The 16,617-nt window shown below is 38.9% G+C and overlaps 1 protein-coding gene across 1 annotated transcript in view; it reads left to right on the forward strand.

Moving 5' to 3' along the window:
• ZNF106 (zinc finger protein 106) overlaps positions 1-16,617 on the forward strand; it is a 55,161-nt gene that overhangs the window by 34,401 nt on the left and 4,143 nt on the right. Inside the window, 12 exon segments of the mRNA XM_070424481.1 lie at positions 2,183-2,526; positions 2,528-2,961; positions 3,585-3,640; positions 4,212-4,357; positions 6,321-6,455; positions 7,715-7,831; positions 10,478-10,669; positions 11,125-11,187; positions 12,216-12,335; positions 13,883-13,954; positions 14,739-14,810; positions 16,391-16,537. Coding sequence (XP_070280582.1) covers positions 2,183-2,526; positions 2,528-2,961; positions 3,585-3,640; positions 4,212-4,357; positions 6,321-6,455; positions 7,715-7,831; positions 10,478-10,669; positions 11,125-11,187; positions 12,216-12,335; positions 13,883-13,954; positions 14,739-14,810; positions 16,391-16,537 — 1,898 coding nt within the window.

Genomic DNA, 16,617 nt, shown 5'->3' on the forward strand with positions numbered 1-16,617 from the left:
AAGTTTGTGTAACCACAATGGTGCTGTATTAATAGTTAAGTAAAAAGTAAACAAACTGGCATTGTGTGATTTCTTAAGCCAAAATAAAAATTCTGAAGAATTATTCTATTTCTCTACCTGTTGCAACACTAATTTAGATATCTGTATCAAATGTATATTGTCTTTCATGTTGAATTTTGTTACTTTTATATGGATGATATTTAGTGTTTTCTTTAAAAAACTAGTAATAAGAAATATAGTGATCTTTTAAACTAATTTTTAAAAAGCAACTTTAAGTAAATTTTTTTTTCTGATTGTAAAACTAATTTATGTTGTCCTGGCTGGTGTGCTTGGTTGAACGTCATCCCATGCACCAAGAGGTTGCCGATTCGATTCCTGCTCAGGGCACATGTCCAGGTTGTGAGCTTGATCCCCAGTGGAGGTGGCAATTGATGCTTCTCTCTCTTATTGATGTTTTCTCTCTCTTCATCTCCTTTCCTCTCTCTCTCTCTAAAATCAATTTAAAAATTTAAGAATAAAAAACCCTCTGATTTATGTACATTGTAAATAATTGGGAAACTAGAAATCGAAATATGTTGTACATATAGGGTATCCCCCAAAAATGTATACACTCACCTAATTTTCACTCCTTTTCAGGTTTTACTGATTTGAATCCAGACTAAGCTTTGAACAAAGAAAATTTATCCTAAAGTGCCACTAGACTTTTTTTTTAATGGGGATACATAAAAGATAAAACCAGCAACAGTCAGTGGATTGAGGATGCACAAATACTTATTGAAATGATTCTTTTTTTTTTTTTATTGCTTAAAGTATTACAAAGAGTATTACATATGTCTCCTTTTTTTTTCCTTTTTTTTCCCCCGCCCTTGACAATCCCCTGGCCTCCCCTACCTGAAATGATTCTTGATGTTTGCGATTCCATTGCTTTGCGTTATCAGCAATGCCTGGACCAGAATGGTCACCAGTTTGAAAACAGGCATTAACAAAAAAAATTATTCATTTCTGTAGATTCTTTTAAATTTTGAAAATGAACTGTATATTAATAAACACTGACTTTATAATCATTCAAAGTGTGTATACATTTTTTTGGGACAACCTGTATTATTTCAGTCTTTTTTATGATATCAGAGTAGGGAAGAGTTTTTTAAAAATATGTTTTTTATTGATTTTAGAGAGAGAGGCAGGGAGAGGAGAGAGGAGAGAAACATCAGTGTGAGAGAGAAACATGGATCGGTTTCCTCCCACATACACACCCCAACCAGGGACCAAACCTGCAATGCGGGTATGTGCCCTGACCAGGAATTGAACCGGCTACCTTTTGGTGCATGGGATAATGCTCAACCAACTGAGCCACATTGGCCAGGGCTTTCAGTCTTTTTTTAAATCTTACATGTTTGTGTTTACATGTAGACTTACACAAAGGACAAATTGTAGTCCATTATCACTTGGCTTTTTTCCATTTAATATGTCATGATCATTTCCCCGTGTCATAAAAATAATTCATCTAAAATATTTTATTTTACTAGTTGCATAATATTTGAGAAGTTGCATAATAATCTGGATGTGCAATTTATATAATCTCCTTTGAATGTTTAGTTTTTTTCCCCCCTTGTTTTTAGGATTCTGTGTAACATTATGTTATATATGTCTTTGAGTATGTGATTATTTTATCAGTTTAAATTTAAAGACATGAAATAACTAAGTCAAAGAAAATAGACATTTTTAAGTCAACTGACTTTTTAATTACTAGTATGTAGCTAAACTGGATGATGTACAGGTAAAATGCATAGTGAAAATTAAGAAGAAATGCACTTCGGTTAAATAGATACTTTAGTGTCTACTAAGAATAGAACATGATGTTCAGTATGTGGATATTTCAAATAGGAAACAAGGAAAAAAGATTGATAGAAACAATTCCTGCCCATAAGGAGCTTTTGCAGGGTATAAAACATGCATGTTATTTGTGAGATTGAGCAAGGCAAAGTGTGCTAAGTTCTGTAATAGACATTTATGTCGGTTATGGGAAATTGAGGGGTGAGAGAACAGCTTTAAAAGCCATGGTTTAATATGTCATTGAAATGTCATTAATTGTTAGAGATTCAACCAGTAACAAATAATTGCAGTTTATGACTGTAAATAGCAGACACAAAAAGGTGCCATCATTTTTTGCTTCTCTCCTCAGGAGAGGTCAGTGACCGCCGTTCAGTCGATGCATCCCTCACTGCACCGTTGTCCTTGTCAGAGCTAACAGAAAATTTCCATGAGCCCAGCCAAGAACTGAGGCTTTCTGCGGAGCAAGGAAGTACCAGAAATGGGGAAAATGTTCTCTCGTCCCAATCAGCTGGTCTTCCTAGCATAAATAAAGAAGGTGAAGAGCCAACCAAAGGCAACAGCGGGTCTGAAGCCTGTACCAGTTCTTTTCCAAGATTGTTCTTTGCTTCAGAAACCTCTTTAGAGAAGGAGTCCCTCTCTCTCGCTGACCAGCCTGAACAAGCAGAGTCTACTCTGACATCAGCTGAAACGCGGGGGGAACAAGAAAAAGAAGAAACTTAGGAAGAAGAAGACTCTGCGAGCCGCCCATGTTCCTGAGAACAGTGACACCGAGCAGGATGTATTTACTGCTAAGCCTGTGAGGAAAGTAAAAACTGGAAAGTCAGCTAAAGGAGGGAAAGTAACAACCTCCACCTGGGAAGATAGCAGAACTGGACTTGAACAAGAGAGTGTCAGGGATGAGCCAGATAGTGACTCCTCTCTGGAGGTCCTGGAACTTCCTAACCCTCAGTTAGAAGTAGTGGCCATTGATTCCTCGGAATCTGGAGAGGAGAAGCCAGACAGCCCATCAAAGAAGGATATTTGGAACTGCACAGAGCAACACTCGTTAGAAACTTCTCGTTCTGGTTGTGATGAAGTTAGCTCTACCAGTGAGATTGGCACTCGCTATAAAGATGGTATCCCTGTAAGGTAGGGATGTTGTATTGGTCCAATCAGAACAGTTTGACCATTATTTTATTTTTTAAATTCTCACTCGAGGATATTTTTCCGTTGATTTTTAGAGAGAGAGGAAGAGAGAGGGAAAGACACAGAAATATCGATGTGAGAGAAACACATCGATTGGTTGCCTCCTGCGCGCACCCCGACCAGGGCCCGGGCCGGGGAGGAGGCTGCAACTGAGGTATGTGCCTTTGCCCAGAATCGATCCTGGGACCCTTTGGTCTGCTGGCCTACACTCTATCCACTGAGCCAAACCGGCTAGGGCCATTCTTCTTTTCTTTAAAAAAAAAAAGAAATAGAACTTTTTGTTATGACTCAGAATTTTTAAAAGAATCAAATTTATAGAGAATCTGTAGGCATTGCAGATGTGGAAGACTCAAAAACTTGGCAATGGAGATTTGCTGCTTTCTCATTTGTGTTATAAATATTTACTGTACTTTTATTTCCTTCCATATAGAAATTTCAGATGGAAAATGATCTCATCATTGCTACTTTGCCCATTGATTAGAACAATACTTTGAGTCAGGAAAATTTAGGTTTTACTACCTGTCCTATCCACAGATGCTAAGAAGACTTTTGCTGTTGTTTTGCAGTGTGGCAGAAACTCAGACCGTGATCTCCTCCATAAAAGGATCGAAGAACTCTTCAGGTATTTGGTTGTTCTGTTTTATTTAAATTACCACAGAGAAAAGCCTTGTAAATGTTAGAGCCAGGGTTTAAATCTACTTAAATATACTTATAGAATAGGGGGTAGGAGTTAGCACCAAGAGGATTGCTTTGACCAGCAGTTAATGGTACTCCTAAATCCTCAAGTCCTTCTTTTCAGTCTCTTACGCCCATCTTTCTTACCTGGCTCTCTTATCTATTCAGTTACTTAGTATTAAGGTTTCATTGGCTCCAGGGGATTTTGCTTTGAGACAGAACTGCTTAAAGAATAATGCCTTGCTCAGTGAAATAACTGTATGTGAAGATATTTGGTGCCTTCCCGTTATCACTCAAAAACTCATACAAGTATCATTTTCTTAAGTGAAAGGCCTTCCCTGCTTTCTCTTACTATGAAATCTTCATAATGAAGATCTTAATGAAAACTGTGGTATTTTGCAACGGGAACTAGACTCTAAGGAGAACTCAGGGGCCACCATGTTATGTAATGGTTTTAATGTTTGAGTATCTTTTCAGACACAGTGGACATGTTTCTGAAACATATTCTTGTTTTCTAGAAATATCTTCAGAGCCAGGAGATGATGATGAGCCCACAGAAGGGAGTTTTGAGGGGCACCAAGCTGCAGTGAATGCAATTCAGATATTTGGGAATTTGCTATATACCTGTTCAGCAGATAAAACTGTGCGAGCTTATAATCTGGTGGTAAGTTGATACAGCAATTTGAATGCTTTTGGTAGTTGCAGGTTTTAGAAACTCCCAACTCAGCACTAGGGGAATTTATTTGCTGTCTAGATATGGGTGGGATTTAGACTAACTTTAGATAAAGTTGGTCCAGCTGCTCCACAGGGTCCCTGGGAACTTGATTTTATTCTGTCTCTCCACTCTACCTTCTTCGTATCACCTCTTCCTAAGGTGTTCTCCTCCTGCTCACAAATAGATCCAGGAGCTGCTGGGGTTTCTTTTTCCTCCCACCACCAAACAAGGGTCTCGTGCATTATTCCCTGAATAAGCACTTGGCACTTGGCAAAGGAAGGTGGGACTACAACAGTAGACGTGGGCTAGTCAGTCCCTGGAGCTTGTGATGAGGTCAGTTGCATGACTGCTATGTAATAGGGGAGTAAAAAGAATACTGGGGAAGTATTAGAGGAGGCATTTTCCCTGATAGTTGATTAGTTGTGCAAGTTATTAAAGAGAGCAACAGTCTTCTACTACACACACACAGCATAATCTCATGCCCATTTCTCTGAATTTTCATAGAATGAATTTTTGAGTGTTGAATTTGGTATATGTTAAACTAAATCTGTTTATCAATAATGATAGCCAAGAAACTTTAGGAACACTGTGTTGTCCGAACAAACTGTGAAAGTATTTAAAATTGTTGAAGTCCTGAAAAATCAAAAGATTAGATGATGGACCAAGAAAATGTGTTTGCTGTAGGCAATAAGTATATAGGTTTCTTTAGCCTAATAACCTGAGGGGCTAAAGGAATGACTGAAGGAAAGAAGCAATGGAACCAGGAAGTATGAGTGTAAGGTTTGGGGGATTGGCTCTAACTCTGAATTGCAAAATAAGTATATGTAAAGGGTGTCCCAAAATTCACGCAAGAAGTAATTTTGATAGAAAACACAGGTTTATAATTAAAAATTGTAAATTTTTTATTGATTCATAAAGCATACAGTATAGGGTTATGTATGGAATAGCATATCGGGTAAATGGCCTCCACGGCTTTGCTGGCACATACGCACTCTTTTGTTATTGCCTGAGCAGCCGCATTTTCGAAGAAGAATGGTCCATTGATGCCTCCAGCCCAAAATCCACACCAAACAGTGACACGTTGTGGATGCATTTGTTTCTCAACAATCACTCGTGGATTTTCTGAACCCCAAATGCGACAATTTTGACGATTAACCAAGCCATCAAGATGAAAATGAGCCTCATCAAAATTCAGCCACATTTATGCAAAACGGTCATGAAAAATTTCAACAAAAGAGTGCGTATGTGCCAGCAAAGCCGTGGAGGACATTTACCCGTTATGCTATTTCATACATAACCCTATACTGTATACTTTATGAATCAATAAAAAATTTACAATTTTTAATTATAAACCTGTGTTTTCTATCAAAATTACTTTTTGCGTGAATTTTGGGACACCCTTTATATGTGTACATTCTAAATAGATCTCAGAGATAGCACAGATAACTATTAGGCTGTCCCCTTATGAAACCATACCTGGACCACTGGGACCTGTGAAGACACTTGACATGTCTTAGACTATTATGGAGCATTTTCATAAGCTACTGAATCAAATGCAGGGATTTGTCTGGGTAATTAGCCTCAGTTTGGATTTGGTAGATCTTTGGTTTATGTGTTGGACAGCCTTGCCCTAGGCATTAATTAAAATTCTTACCAACCTTAGAGTGAATTGCCCTAAGTATTTTTTTGGTATGACTCAGCTAACATAGTTGGAAGTACCTTACTGCATGTGGCCATTTGCTGGGCATTATTGATCACATGTTTACTGAGCACTGTTTGTGTACCAGGCACTTTCCTAGGCACTGAGGATGCAGCAGCGAACTGTTATGTTCTAGCATTTTTTTGTTGAGGAAAGGCAGTATCTGATCCTTCTATACCCATAAGTAAGAATCTGATCTGTGCTTGACTTTAGAGTCGGAAGTGCATTGGCGTCTTTGAGGGCCATACTTCGAAAGTGAACTGCCTCCTGGTTACTCAAACCTCCGGGAAGAATGCTGCCCTTTACACTGGTTCCAGTGATCACACCATTCGCTGCTACAATGTTAAGGCAAGTGGGTTCAGAGAAATCAAAAGTGATAATATTGACCGGCTTTGACTGTATGTATACTATGTAGAGTGGAGACATTGAGACAGATGCTTCTTTCTTCCCACTTTCTCTCTGCATCTATCATTAAAGAGTTTGTGCTTGAACTTCATCAAAATAAACAACACTGCCTGTATTAGCTTTAGCTCACCATAATATCTGAAGTTCATGTTGCATGTGCCAATAGTTCTTTTGTTAAAAATCATTATATAGAATTCAATTTCCTCTATAAAGTTACAAAGAGATTGCACTAATCAGAGGCAACAGTTACTGTCTTTTTTTTTTTTTTTTTACAACTTCATGTGTGGCATTTATATTTGTAATTTTCTGGGAGAAATTTAAAAGACTGACTCTCTTAGGTATGAGAGAAGAGTGGGAGAAGAAAACAAGGGCTTTCACAGCCTACAACTTTTTCATTCTACCCACAGCTTGTCACATCCTACCCACTTAAAACCATCTTAATTTTACCATCTCTGTCCAAACCTGTTTTAAAAGATATACTTGGGCATTTAGTTGCTTGGTATTATTAACAACAAATCTTGAGCACTTAGTGTGTTATTGGGCCTATTCTAGGTTCTAGGAAATTAAAGTTGCTAATATAACCCAGTTCTGGAAATTTATCAAAATTGTTTCTTGAAGGTCAGATTAAACAGTGTTTGTTTAATCTGGATATGCATCAAAATTGCTAAGGACATTTTAAAAAATACATAATCTAGGGCCTACTGAATTAGAATCTAGGGATTGGATGTGAAGCTTGGGGTTCTATATATTTTAAAGTCATGGGTAATTATGGATCGGGTAACCTGACAAGATACTTGGGAGCTATTAAAATAGAGAATCAATTGCAGGAAAGCACATATTTCATTAATGCTATTACATATACAATATAATTTTCCTTTTAGATGTCAAATACAGCTTTAACTTTTTCTTTGGCTACTTAATTTAAGAGGTTAATACTCCATTCCTAGTGCCCTTTGAAGAATTTCTACATTCCATGTTAGGAATATGGTAACATTATAGAATTTACATTTGTTTTTGTTATTACCTACAGCTTGAGAGTCTTTGGCCACATATTTCAAAGGAGAAAAAATATCTAAGATGGCCTTCTATAAAATAGATGATGATTCTTCCTCATAAAATCATTTCATACTCTGCTTTCAGAAGGGGGTTTCACATTTTGCTTGCTTAACCTCTGCTGATTCGGTGTTGTGTACTTTTATCAGACGCGAGAGTGTTTGGAGCAGTTACAGCTGGACGACCGAGTCCTCTGCCTTCACAGTAGATGGCGAATCCTCTATGCAGGACTAGCAAATGGCACTGTGGTCACCTTCAACATAGAGGTTAGTGGTTGGGGAGAGAAGGCTGAGTTCCTATGCCACTTGAAAATAGTGTGAGATGTGTGTGGAAAGAAATGGAAACTTGTTGGGGAAGAAGCGGAAGATAGACATTTTCTTGTTTTCTTACGTGAGAAAGCAATGGATTAACCACTACTCAAAAACTGTTATCATTGGGTGTAGGTGATATAAGATCCTGCATTCTGTCTGTACAGACCCAAGTGTGCCAGGACCAAAATGTAACTCTGCTAAATTAAACCAAGCCTGATGATTTGGAGCCTAATAATGAGTCACAAATTAAACTAGTCTATCTCATTTTTAGGAATGACACCCTGAAAAATGAGCTTAAATTCCTTTGAGTATGACACTGATGTGGTTTGGAACTGATTTGGGTTTCATGAGGGTAGCCTGTTCTGTAACGTGAACTAAGTCAGATGTTTGTCTTCATGCCCACGTGACCTCATCCTTTCCTAACTCAAAGATAGATTCATTTGTTGAGCGAACCTTTATTGAGCATCTGTTATGTGCTAGGCCCCAGGATGAGGCTTAGGAAATGAGTAGGGACCAAGTCTTGATGACCCTGTGTGCTTTGCTAATGAAGTTGGACTTCATTTTGTAGGTGTTTTTTTAAAAATATATTTTATTGATTTTTACAGAGAGGAAGGGAGAGGGATAGAGAGTTAGAAACATCGATGAGAGAGAAACATCGATCAGCTGCCTCCTGCACACTCCCCACTGGGTATGTGCCCGCAACCAAGGTACATGCCCTTGACCGGAATCGAACCTGGGACCCTTGAGTCTGCAGGCCAACGCTCTATCCGCCAAGCCAAACCGGTTAGGGCCGCTTTGTAGGTTTTAACATATGAGATACATGATCCAATTTGTATTTTAGAAAAAGTCACTCTGGAGTTGATAAGATTGGAAAATATTGGTAATAGTAGAGGCAGGGAGACCATTTGGGAGTCTTTCTAACGGAAGCTGACATGAAAGGTTACAGTGGTCAGCAAACTGGCTCGCGAGCCACATGCGGCTCTTTGGCCCCTTGAGTATGGCTCTTCCACAAAATAACCACATGCGGGCACACACGTACATTGTGATTGAAACTTCGTGGCCCATGCGCAGAAGTCGGTATTTTGTGGAAGAGCCACACTCAAGGGGCCAAAGAGCCGCATGTGGCTCGGGAGCCGCAGTTTGCCGACCGCTGGGTTAGACCAAGGATGAAGAGAAGAGAATGGATAAGAGATGTAATCTAAGAGATGGAATTGATGGGTTTGGTTACTACTATGTTGTAGCATTATATCTCAAGGTCATCTTGTCATCTTTTAGCAGCATGGTAGACATATTAGAATGTTTACTATGTTATACCCAATTATAGTATCATTCATATAAGAGTTGTAAAATACATCATGGTTTCTGTCTTTAAGAAGCTAGCACATATACTCAAGCACCAAGTTATTTGGTTCACTTGATAGGAATAGACTACAGAAGGGTAATTAGTGAAGGTTTTTGCATTCCAGATGTGAAGTGCTAATAGCCTAGATTAGATTTGGTTAGGGTAATAGAAATAAAGAAGAAAGAATAAATTCAAACTATTTTAATCAATGAAATTTGATAATTACCTAATTCTTTTCTCTTTTATTAGTTTAATGTATTGAAGGTAGATAGAAGTCAGGAGCATCTTAGTTGAAAGATGATGACAAGAAATTCAAATAGTCTTTAAATGGTTGAAAAACCAGAGAAGATGGACCTCAAGGCAGAGATTTGAGACTCTGCAGAGATGTGAATTTTGAAGCCTTGCCGAACTCCTAGAAGGCTGTGCTTGAAAGCCAAGGCAGTTTACCAGGGTTTTCCACCCATGGGCTGAACTCTCAGTCTGTCTCCCTAGCACCTCAGGGTGGCTGAAATCGTTGCTTAGCTCTGCAGGCCCCCAGCTGTGCTGCTCTGTGCTTATTTAGTTTCTGGGAGTTTTACCCCATGCATGCACCTCAAGTACATTTTTTGAGGTTTTGGGGAAGTGGGAGACTTTATGAACAAGATTGTTGTGGGGATGAGGGAAACAAGTCTGAGATCTGAGAGAAAGGAATGTTTTGGGAATTCAGGATGTGACCATGGGACTCTGACTGATACAAAGGCTTCTGTGCTCCACTAGAAGATGTCCTGAAAGATGCCATAGAACTAGAAGTCAGGAACATCAGAATAGCAGAGAGGTGGAGGACAGACTCTTATTGAAATTGTCTAAGAAAGTCATTCTCAACTTTGGGGGAAAAAAATAGTGAAGGAGTTCCTGGGACTGTGACATAGAAAATAAGAGTATGAAAAAAGGGGATCATTCATTATCGTTAACTTAATGTGAGGGAGGGCGTAAAAAGAGAACCAGGTTCCAATTATGATCAGGACAGTGTGGTTGAAGTTAGAAATGAACTCATAAGGTGAGAGTTTGCCCCCACTGGAATGGGGCGGAGAGACTCATGAACACAAGGAGTTGGCACAGGAATGGCAGAGGTGGGAAGTTAAAGATTGGGGAATGGGTAAGAGAACTTAAGTACAGGTAGTAGAATTTAGTTTGTGTTAAGGTAGTGATTTGGGTTAGTTGATTTTGAGGTTTACCAGCTAAGTTGCTTTTGCTCCGTATAATGGTGACTTATTTTTCAGAACAACAAACGACTTGAAATCTTTGAATGCCATGGCCCTCGGGCAGTTAGCTGTCTAGCCACAGCTCAGGAAGGTGCCCGAAAGCTGCTGGTCGTGGGGTCTTACGACTGTACCATTAGTGTGCGTGACGCGCGGAATGGACTCCTCCTCAGAACCCTGGAGGGCCATAGCAAGACCATTCTCTGCATGAAGGCAAGTACAGGGCAGAACAGGAGCCAGCTGTCTGGCACAAGTGGACGGTTTGAATGACGTTTTCCGTGTTGTCTGAAGCCTTATTTAGAACACAGTCATCTTGAAAAGTGGAAGGAGGTTACAGTCCCTTTCCTCAGGCCTGGGTTGCCAAGGGATGTGCTATTTTTAATATGTTAACTTAGAAACAATAAAAGTGTATTTTACTATAGACTATAGATACATTCTAATGCCCTTCTCTATAATCATTCTGAAGAGGTAACAGACCCAAATATACACTGTCAATTCATCAGAGTACCTGGTGATAGGACATGCGTTTCAGTTCAGAAAATTTGAGAAATTTATTTTATACCTAGTCTATGCTCATCAAAATGAGAATTCACCAATTTACATTGCAAGTTACAGAGGAAACCCAGAACCTTGTACTGAATCTAACTCATTGAATTCTTTTCTTTAAGGTGGTGAATGACCTTGTGTTCAGTGGCTCCAGTGATCAGTCAGTCCATGCCCACAACATTCATGTAAGCCCTGTTGGCCTAAAGAAATCTTTAGTAGAGTGGTGGTTAAAGCTTGAAGGATTCGTCAGATCTCTTACAATGTAAATTAAGCCCCTTTTCCAGTGAGAGGCTTACTAATAATCCCTATGCATGCGCTCTTAGATAATACTGAGTACCCTAGAAATTCTGACCTCATCAAAATTTTTAATAGGGGACAGACTCAATGTTTATGTAAGGTTTAGTTTGAATGCTGCATTTAGACGAGATAAATTGAGCATCTGAGGCCCTAAGAAAGTGGATATGATACATAGTTTAAAATAGAACTAATGAAAACAGCTGAGAGACTACTCACGTCATAGAGGCAACTCTTTGAAGCCTCGTTCCTGGTCTGTAAACCTGGGGATAATCCAAGTGCTCAGGGACTTACCCAGATCCAATGAAATGATAAAAGTGAAAATATAGTTGACCTGTGAACAATACAGGTTTGAACTACTTGGGTCCATATATATATGTGGATTTTCCCCCAATAAATACCTGTACTGTCTTCGATCTGTGATTATGAATCTGTAGATGTGGAGGGCTGACTGTATGCACTATTCTATGCCATTTTATATAGAGGACTTGAACCTAGGATTTTGGTATCTTTAGGCTATTGGGGTACGGTCCTAGTCCCATTCTTCCATAGATACTGAGGGACAACTTAACTTTTAGGGGAGTCAAGAGTTATATGCTGATTTTCAACTGCTTGTGGCCAGCGCCCCTAACCCCTGCATTGTTTAAGGATCAACTGTACTTCGGAAGCTATAAAATACATACAGATAGAACTGTGACCCTTCTTTTTCTGTGACACTAAGTTTTCTCCATCAGGATACATTTCATATAGTTTGTGTGGGTAACAAATGCTTGTAAGAGTACCCCAGCTGTTATAATTAGTGTAGCTATGTGGTTGTGCAGGAAGCCTCAGAATTATGACTTTTAGAATTAGAGAATCATACATCTCAAAGTAGGAAGATACCTGGAAAGTCTACTGACTCCTTTCTCTCCCAATGCAGACTGGGGAGCTCGTGCGGATCTATAAAGGTCACAATCATGCAGTGACTGTGGTGAACATCCTGGGAAAAGTGATGGTGACTGCTTGCCTGGATAAATTTGTTCGTGTCTACGAATTACAGGTAGAATTTAGATCCAGTATTTTGCTTGAATGATTTGGGGAGACTGTCTACTTAGGTTTGATATTGACATTTTAATATAGTAAGGTTGGGTTGGGGCCCAGGAATCGGCATTCTTCACAGGCACTCTAGGTAGTCATGAAGCAGCTGGTTCCCGGACTGTGCTTTCAGAAACGCTGCTCTGGGATGCGTGATCAGCCTCATAGGTATCAAAATTTAAATGGTTTCTGGGCAGCAACTGCAGTCTCTAAACCAGCCGTGTGCAAACTACGGCCCGCGGGCCGCATCCGGCCCGTTTGAAATGAATAAAACTAAAAAAAAAAAAGACCGTACCCTTTTATGTAATGATGTTTACTTTGAATTTATATTAGTTCACACAAACAATCCATCCATGCTTTTGTTCCTGCCCTCTGGTCCAGTTTAAGAACCCATTGTGGCCCTCGAGTCAAAAAATTTGCCCACCCCTGCTCTAAACCCATCTACTTCCCTAAATGCAATTTGAAGTTGGAGACTTTGAAACTACAGAAATTGGTTGTATTAATTCCAATTACCAGCTTCTCCCTTAGGAGGAGGACTTATTAGAAAGATTGCCATTAGAGTATATTTTTCTTTTTTAAAATCCTCACCCAATGATATTTTTCCATTGATTTGTAGAGAGTGGAAGGTAAGGAGTCGGGGGGCTGGGGGGGTGGAGAGAGAGAAACATCAATGTGGGAGAGACACATTGATTGGCTGCCTCCTGCATGCACCCTAGCCAAGGCTAGGGATTGAGCCAGCAACCGAGGTATGTGCCCTTGACTGGGAATCGAACCCGAGACCCTTCAGTCCCATGGGCCAACACTCTAATCACTGAGCAAAACTGGCTAGAGCTAGATCATATTTCTTTTTCTTGTTTTTTTTTTTTTAATTCTCACCCCAGGATATTTTTCAATTGGTTTTAGAGAGAGTGGGAGAGAGAGGGTAAGACAGAGAGAAATATCCATGTGAGAGAAACACATCAGTTGGTTGCTTCCCGCATGCCCTGACCAGGGCTTGTGCCTGGGAGGAGCCTGCAACCAAGGTAGGTGCACTTGACTGGAATCAAACCCAGGACCCTTCGGTCCGACGGCCCATGGTCTAGCCACTGAGCCAAAACAGCTAAGGCTAGATTATATTTCTGTTAAAATGCTACTGAACCATGGCTGGGTGGCTCAGTTGGTTGGAGCACCATTCTATACACCAAAGGTTGCAGGTTTGATTCCTGGTCAAACACATAGCCAGGTTGCAGGTTCAATCCCTGGGCATGTAGTAGAGGCAACTGATCAATGTTTCTCACATTGATGTCTCTCTCTCTCTCTCTCTCTCTCTCTTTTTTTTCTCCCTTCCTCTCTGTCTAAAAATCAGTTTACAAAAACAAAAAACATATCCTCAGGTGAGGATTTAAAAAAAAAAATGCTACAGGTGCCTCACATATAGTTTTAAACCTGCCAAAGGCCTTCGGGGACTATGCTTATTAATCACAAGGTGTAAGTAACCTTAATCCTCTTTTTGTTTTTTTCTCTCCACCTAAGTCCCATGATCGATTGCAAGTTTATGGAGGACACAAAGACATGATTATGTGTATGACCATCCATAAAAGTATGGTGAGTGTTGTTTGCCATGCCACACATTTGCCTTTGAATGTATTTACTAAAAATTCTACAAACTGATAATAATGTTAATACTTGTCACTTCCAAAAATGACATCTGTTTCTGATATGCCTCATTATTGATTGCCTTTCTATTTCTTGGCATACTGTTATCAAGATAAAACCTAGTAATATTGTTGAATATTTCATTTTCTATTAATAGCTAAATAATTGCAATAAAAATCTGATAGTACCATTAAGTAGAAGATAAATTTAAGATGTTTTTTTTAAAAAGAGTGTGCTTTTTCCAGAGACATTATGATCTGAACAGAATATTGGAGTCATGAGTTTGGGCCAGTGTGACATAGATATAGCATGCCTAAAAGTAGAAGCTAGCTAGCCCATTTAACTCTGCTAATCCTTGACTTATTTTATTTTTAAATTATGAAGTTGAACAAGAATGGATGGTTTTTCAGACTCTGAGTAGTAGAACCCTGTGTTCCAATGACATACAGATGCCTAATACGTAATGCACAGTGGAAGCCAGAGCTGCGCCAGTTCAAGTGTAGGTGATGCCTCTGAGCTGACAGTTTAGCTGTGAGGCAGGGTCCCTAGAGCGGCTCTGGAAGGAGCACAGCGTCAAAGGGTCTAGAAGAAAAGAGCTAGAGGATACTTTCCCATTGTACCATGGGACTGGTATTGGTTTAATGTCAGTATTTTCTTAAGTTGCTATAAGTAGCTTCATAGTTGTTTTTTGGTGTGTGTGTATTCGTCTGATATGATAAACCTCTTTCTCCAGATTTATACTGGCTGTTACGATGGCAGTATTCAGGCCGTGAGGCTAAATCTGATGCAGAATTACCGCTGCTGGGTAAGGAGTGAAACTGTTCGGAGTTGCTTAACTCCAGGCTAATTCATAGACCTTCATTGTCATCAGTGTAGCTTTTTTCTGTTTGAGCACCCACTTTATGCATTCCACTGTAGGACAAGGAAGCTTATTTTTTAAAAACATACATTAATGCTTTTCTATATTTCTTTAATGGAAAATCTGTTTTAAGATTGGAAATGAAGTATATTTAAATACCCTCCACTCGGGTTATCTACCGGGTGGTTTTTATTTTGTTTTATTATAAAATCAGTACATTCTTACAAATATATCAACAGTGCATAAGTATATGAAAAAGTAAAAGTGTGTATTTCCCTGACCTGCCCAATCTACATCCATTCCTTACCGATTACACATATTAATATTTTGGTTTGTGTTCTCATTGGTTTTGGGGGGATAGGCAAATAAAAATTTGTCTTCTTGAAGTGTTAAACTTCAGCTTTCTAGGCTAAATTGCGTAGTTTTTATTTTGGGGTGGGTGCAGGTGATTAACCCTCAAAATGTTCACACTTATCCCTTATAAGCCTTAATTTGTTTCATCAGTTCTAATATCAGTGACCAAAGAAAAGTTTATGACACTGAATTCTCCCCCTCCCCCCAAACCCTAACCTTCTTTTCAGTTTGATGGAATAAACTCTATTTTAAAATTTGATTTTGGGCTTGTCCACAGCTTAATTCCTTTGCAGCTTTTTACATGTTACTGTTTGCTTTTTAGTCTTCTTATTGAAGAAAAGCAAATCTAGTATAACAGGATGCAGAGTATACAAATACAGAGTTAGGTTATCTAGAGAAATGGGGAAAATACTGTCTGGTTTTAAAGCTAGAGAGATGGGAGGTACTGACAGGAAGTGCTCAAATTTGTATTACATTTTAGAAATGAACATGTTAAGATGTATTACAAGCAAGCCTGTAGGGAACAAGCCAAGACAAAGAGTCCTTATGCTTTCTGACTAATGATTGGAATCTAGTCACATTGAGAAGTAAAATCATAGTTAAAAAAAAAAGTAGATGGTCACAATACTGTGATTCAGGTGATAAGATTTGTGGAAAGCCAGCTTCCATGGCAAACAGTTTTCTACAGCACATATTTCCACAAATTTTTTTTCTTTTTAATCAGGCACTTTTACCTTTAAGTTTACACGTCAGCAGTTCTTAGAATTGTTCAAAACAGCCCTTTCAGTATCACAGGAACACTCTTTGTCTTTTTAAATAAATGGACAAAGAAACTCATTTTATGATGGCAAGATAAAGAATAAGTATGATATAAACTGAATTTTATGGTAACTTGTCTATACATATTTATTAACTTAACAATGTACTGGCTAACTTAGTGCTTTGCCTTCTTAAAATACCAAAATGTTAGAAGACTTCCCAGTCTTTTCAAGGTTCCTTGTCATATTGATCATTAATTTGGTTGTCTCTGGCTTTGTTTTGTTAGGCAAGAATAAATTAAATAATAAGGGGCTTATTTTTTGTTTCCATTAAATTTATGGTATACAAATAGGAATGGTCTATTTGCATGTTTCTGGTACCCTTTTTAACTTTTTCATTTTATTTCTCTCCAGTGGCATGGTTGCTCTCTGATATTTGGCGTTGTGGATCACTTAAAACAACATTTGCTGACAGACCATACAAATCCGAACTTTCAGACTCTGAAATGTCGCTGGAAGAACTGTGATGCTTTTTTTACTGCTAGGAAAGGATCCAAACAGGTACATTGGGATTTGAGGTCACCCTGAGTTCATTTGACCCCTGGGAGCAGGGTTTGGAAACCTTTTGCCTCATTAGAATG

The sequence above is a fragment of the Myotis yumanensis genome, unplaced genomic scaffold, assembly GCF_028538775.1.
Source record: "Myotis yumanensis isolate MYYU_CA2020_CCGP unplaced genomic scaffold, mMyoYum1.0.hap1 SCAF_1, whole genome shotgun sequence".
Lineage (NCBI taxonomy): Eukaryota > Metazoa > Chordata > Mammalia > Chiroptera > Vespertilionidae > Myotis > Myotis yumanensis.